Here is a 2165-nt window from a genome sequence, read left to right as displayed (position 1 = left end):
GCACCTAGTGTCCAATCACATTTCTTCATTGGTTTCATTTATTTTTTTCTCCCCCTCCTTACCACTTGTATTTTCTTCTCTCCTTCTCAATCTTCTTTTCTTCCATTCCCCCCTCCTTTTCTTCTCTCCCTCCCTCTAAGCTTTGTCTCTTCTTTCATTTTATTTTATTGGGATAAAATTTTTCTATGTATTCTAGGCTGGTCTCAAATTCACAGTGCTCCTGCCTCAGATTCCTTGTTGCCGTGATTCTTGTCATATGCCATGACACTCACTTCCTATAGGATGACCGGTATGAATTCTGTTGATTATTAGATCTTGATTTAAAACTAAATTAAACAAATGTCCATTTATAAAATAATATTTTCTGATAGAAATTCCAGATTGAAAAAAATATGTATATTTCAACTGCTGGATGAAATGTCTAGATTCACTTAAAATTGTGCAACCTTCCATTTGAACGATGACAATCAGGTAAAAGATTTACTGATTTAATCCATGAAAACCCTCCAGATTTTGAATTCAACAGCATAGATTAAAGGATAAAGTTGTCATATGAATAAAAGGACAGAAAAAAGAAACAATAATAACAATAATTAAAATTAAATTCTGCCAGAAAAATCCACAGTGAAATTGTCTTTTCCAAATATTCGTTTTCTCAAATAGGTCAAATTCAAATTGACCTAATCTCAATTTGAACAAAGAACTGAAGATTTAATAAATGAATTTTGTTAATAAACTGTTTTCTTTCATAAAGAATGCATCATTTAAATCTGTATTATATACCACATCTCTCAGATCTCTGGCTGTGGGTACCATGAAATTCATTCTTTATTGTTTTAGGAGGTTTTCAACCTGTAGGATACCTGTCCTAACAGCAATGACCTTGTGATGTTAAGTAATAAGCCTGTGAAGTGTTTCTCATCTGTGGTAATGTCAGTGTGGGTAAATGAAAACACAATATACTGTGGTTCCTGGTTCATGAGCCTTTTCCACGAAACACTTGGGTAACCCTGTCTCTGATCTGCTTGGTTCTAACTCCATATATGATGGGGTTGAGCATGGGAGGAACTAGAAGATAGACATTGGCAAACATGATGTGAACAACTCGGGGCACATGGTGGCCAAAGCGGTGGGTGAGGAAGGTGAAAAGGGCTGGGATATATAAGGTTAAGATGACACCAATATGAGAAGCACATGTACCAAAAGCTTTGAGGCGGGCTTCACCTGAGGGCAACCTCAGCACAGCTCTCAGAATCATCACATAAGATACACTGATGACAGCTAAGTCAAAGACAGCCACAGAGAAAGCCACAAAGAGTCCATATCCACGATTGACTCTGGTATCAGCACATACCAACTTGAGCACAGCCATGTGCTCACAGTAGGACTGGGGAATAACTTTGTTGGGGCAGAAGGGCATCCTGGAGATCATGAAACAGAAGGGGCTCACCCACACCAGCCCTCTCACCATCACAGCTACCCCTAGTTTGATGACTAAAGATGTGGTCAGGATGCTGGAATGTCTGAGTGGGAAGCAGATAGCCACATAGCGGTCCAAGGCCATGTCCATGAGCACCCCAGACTCCACAGAAGAAAAAGCATGTATGAAGAACACTTGGATGAGGCAGGCATGATATTCAATCTTATGATCATGAAACCAGAGTATGGCCAGCATTTTGGGTTGTGTGGAGGAGGACAAGACCAGGTCAGTAGTAGCCAGCATGGCCAGGAAGAGGTACATGGGCTCATGTAGGGTGTGGTCAATTCGGATAATGTGAAGGATGGTGATATTTCCAGTCACTGCCACAATATACATGACACAGAATGGAAAGGCAACCCAGAATTGGTAATTCTCCAGTCCTGGGATTCCAAGCAAGATGAAAAATGTAGAATGGGAAGAGCTGTTCCTTGAAGCCAACATGAGAGAATGTGTCATATTTTCTGTGTGGTGAAGTTACTCTGCTCTCTGAGGATTATAACATCCAAGGCATGGATGATTATTTACACTTATATAATTTTACAAATTTATTCAATAGTAAATTGTAGTGAAATCATCCTTTATAATAAATATTTTGTAACACAAATGATGCTATGCTACTTATTAGAATTTGTAACATTTAAAATATTAAAACATATCAGGATCAGGGGCAATCATTTCCTAAAGA

The 2165-nt window shown here is 38.6% G+C and overlaps 1 protein-coding gene across 1 annotated transcript; it reads right to left on the bottom strand.

Moving 5' to 3' along the window:
* Positions 1-976: 976 nt before the first annotated feature.
* LOC110335609 (olfactory receptor 52R1-like) lies at positions 977-1936 on the bottom strand. Its single transcript, XM_021217847.1, has one exon. It carries the CDS (start codon positions 1934-1936, stop codon positions 977-979), a length of 960 nt encoding a protein of 319 aa, XP_021073506.1.
* Between the last annotated feature and the right edge of the window lie 229 nt (positions 1937-2165).

The sequence above is a fragment of the Mus pahari genome, chromosome 1, assembly GCF_900095145.1.
Source record: "Mus pahari chromosome 1, PAHARI_EIJ_v1.1, whole genome shotgun sequence".
Taxonomy (NCBI): domain Eukaryota; kingdom Metazoa; phylum Chordata; class Mammalia; order Rodentia; family Muridae; genus Mus; species Mus pahari.
This window is presented reverse-complemented; position numbering and strand designations above follow the sequence as displayed.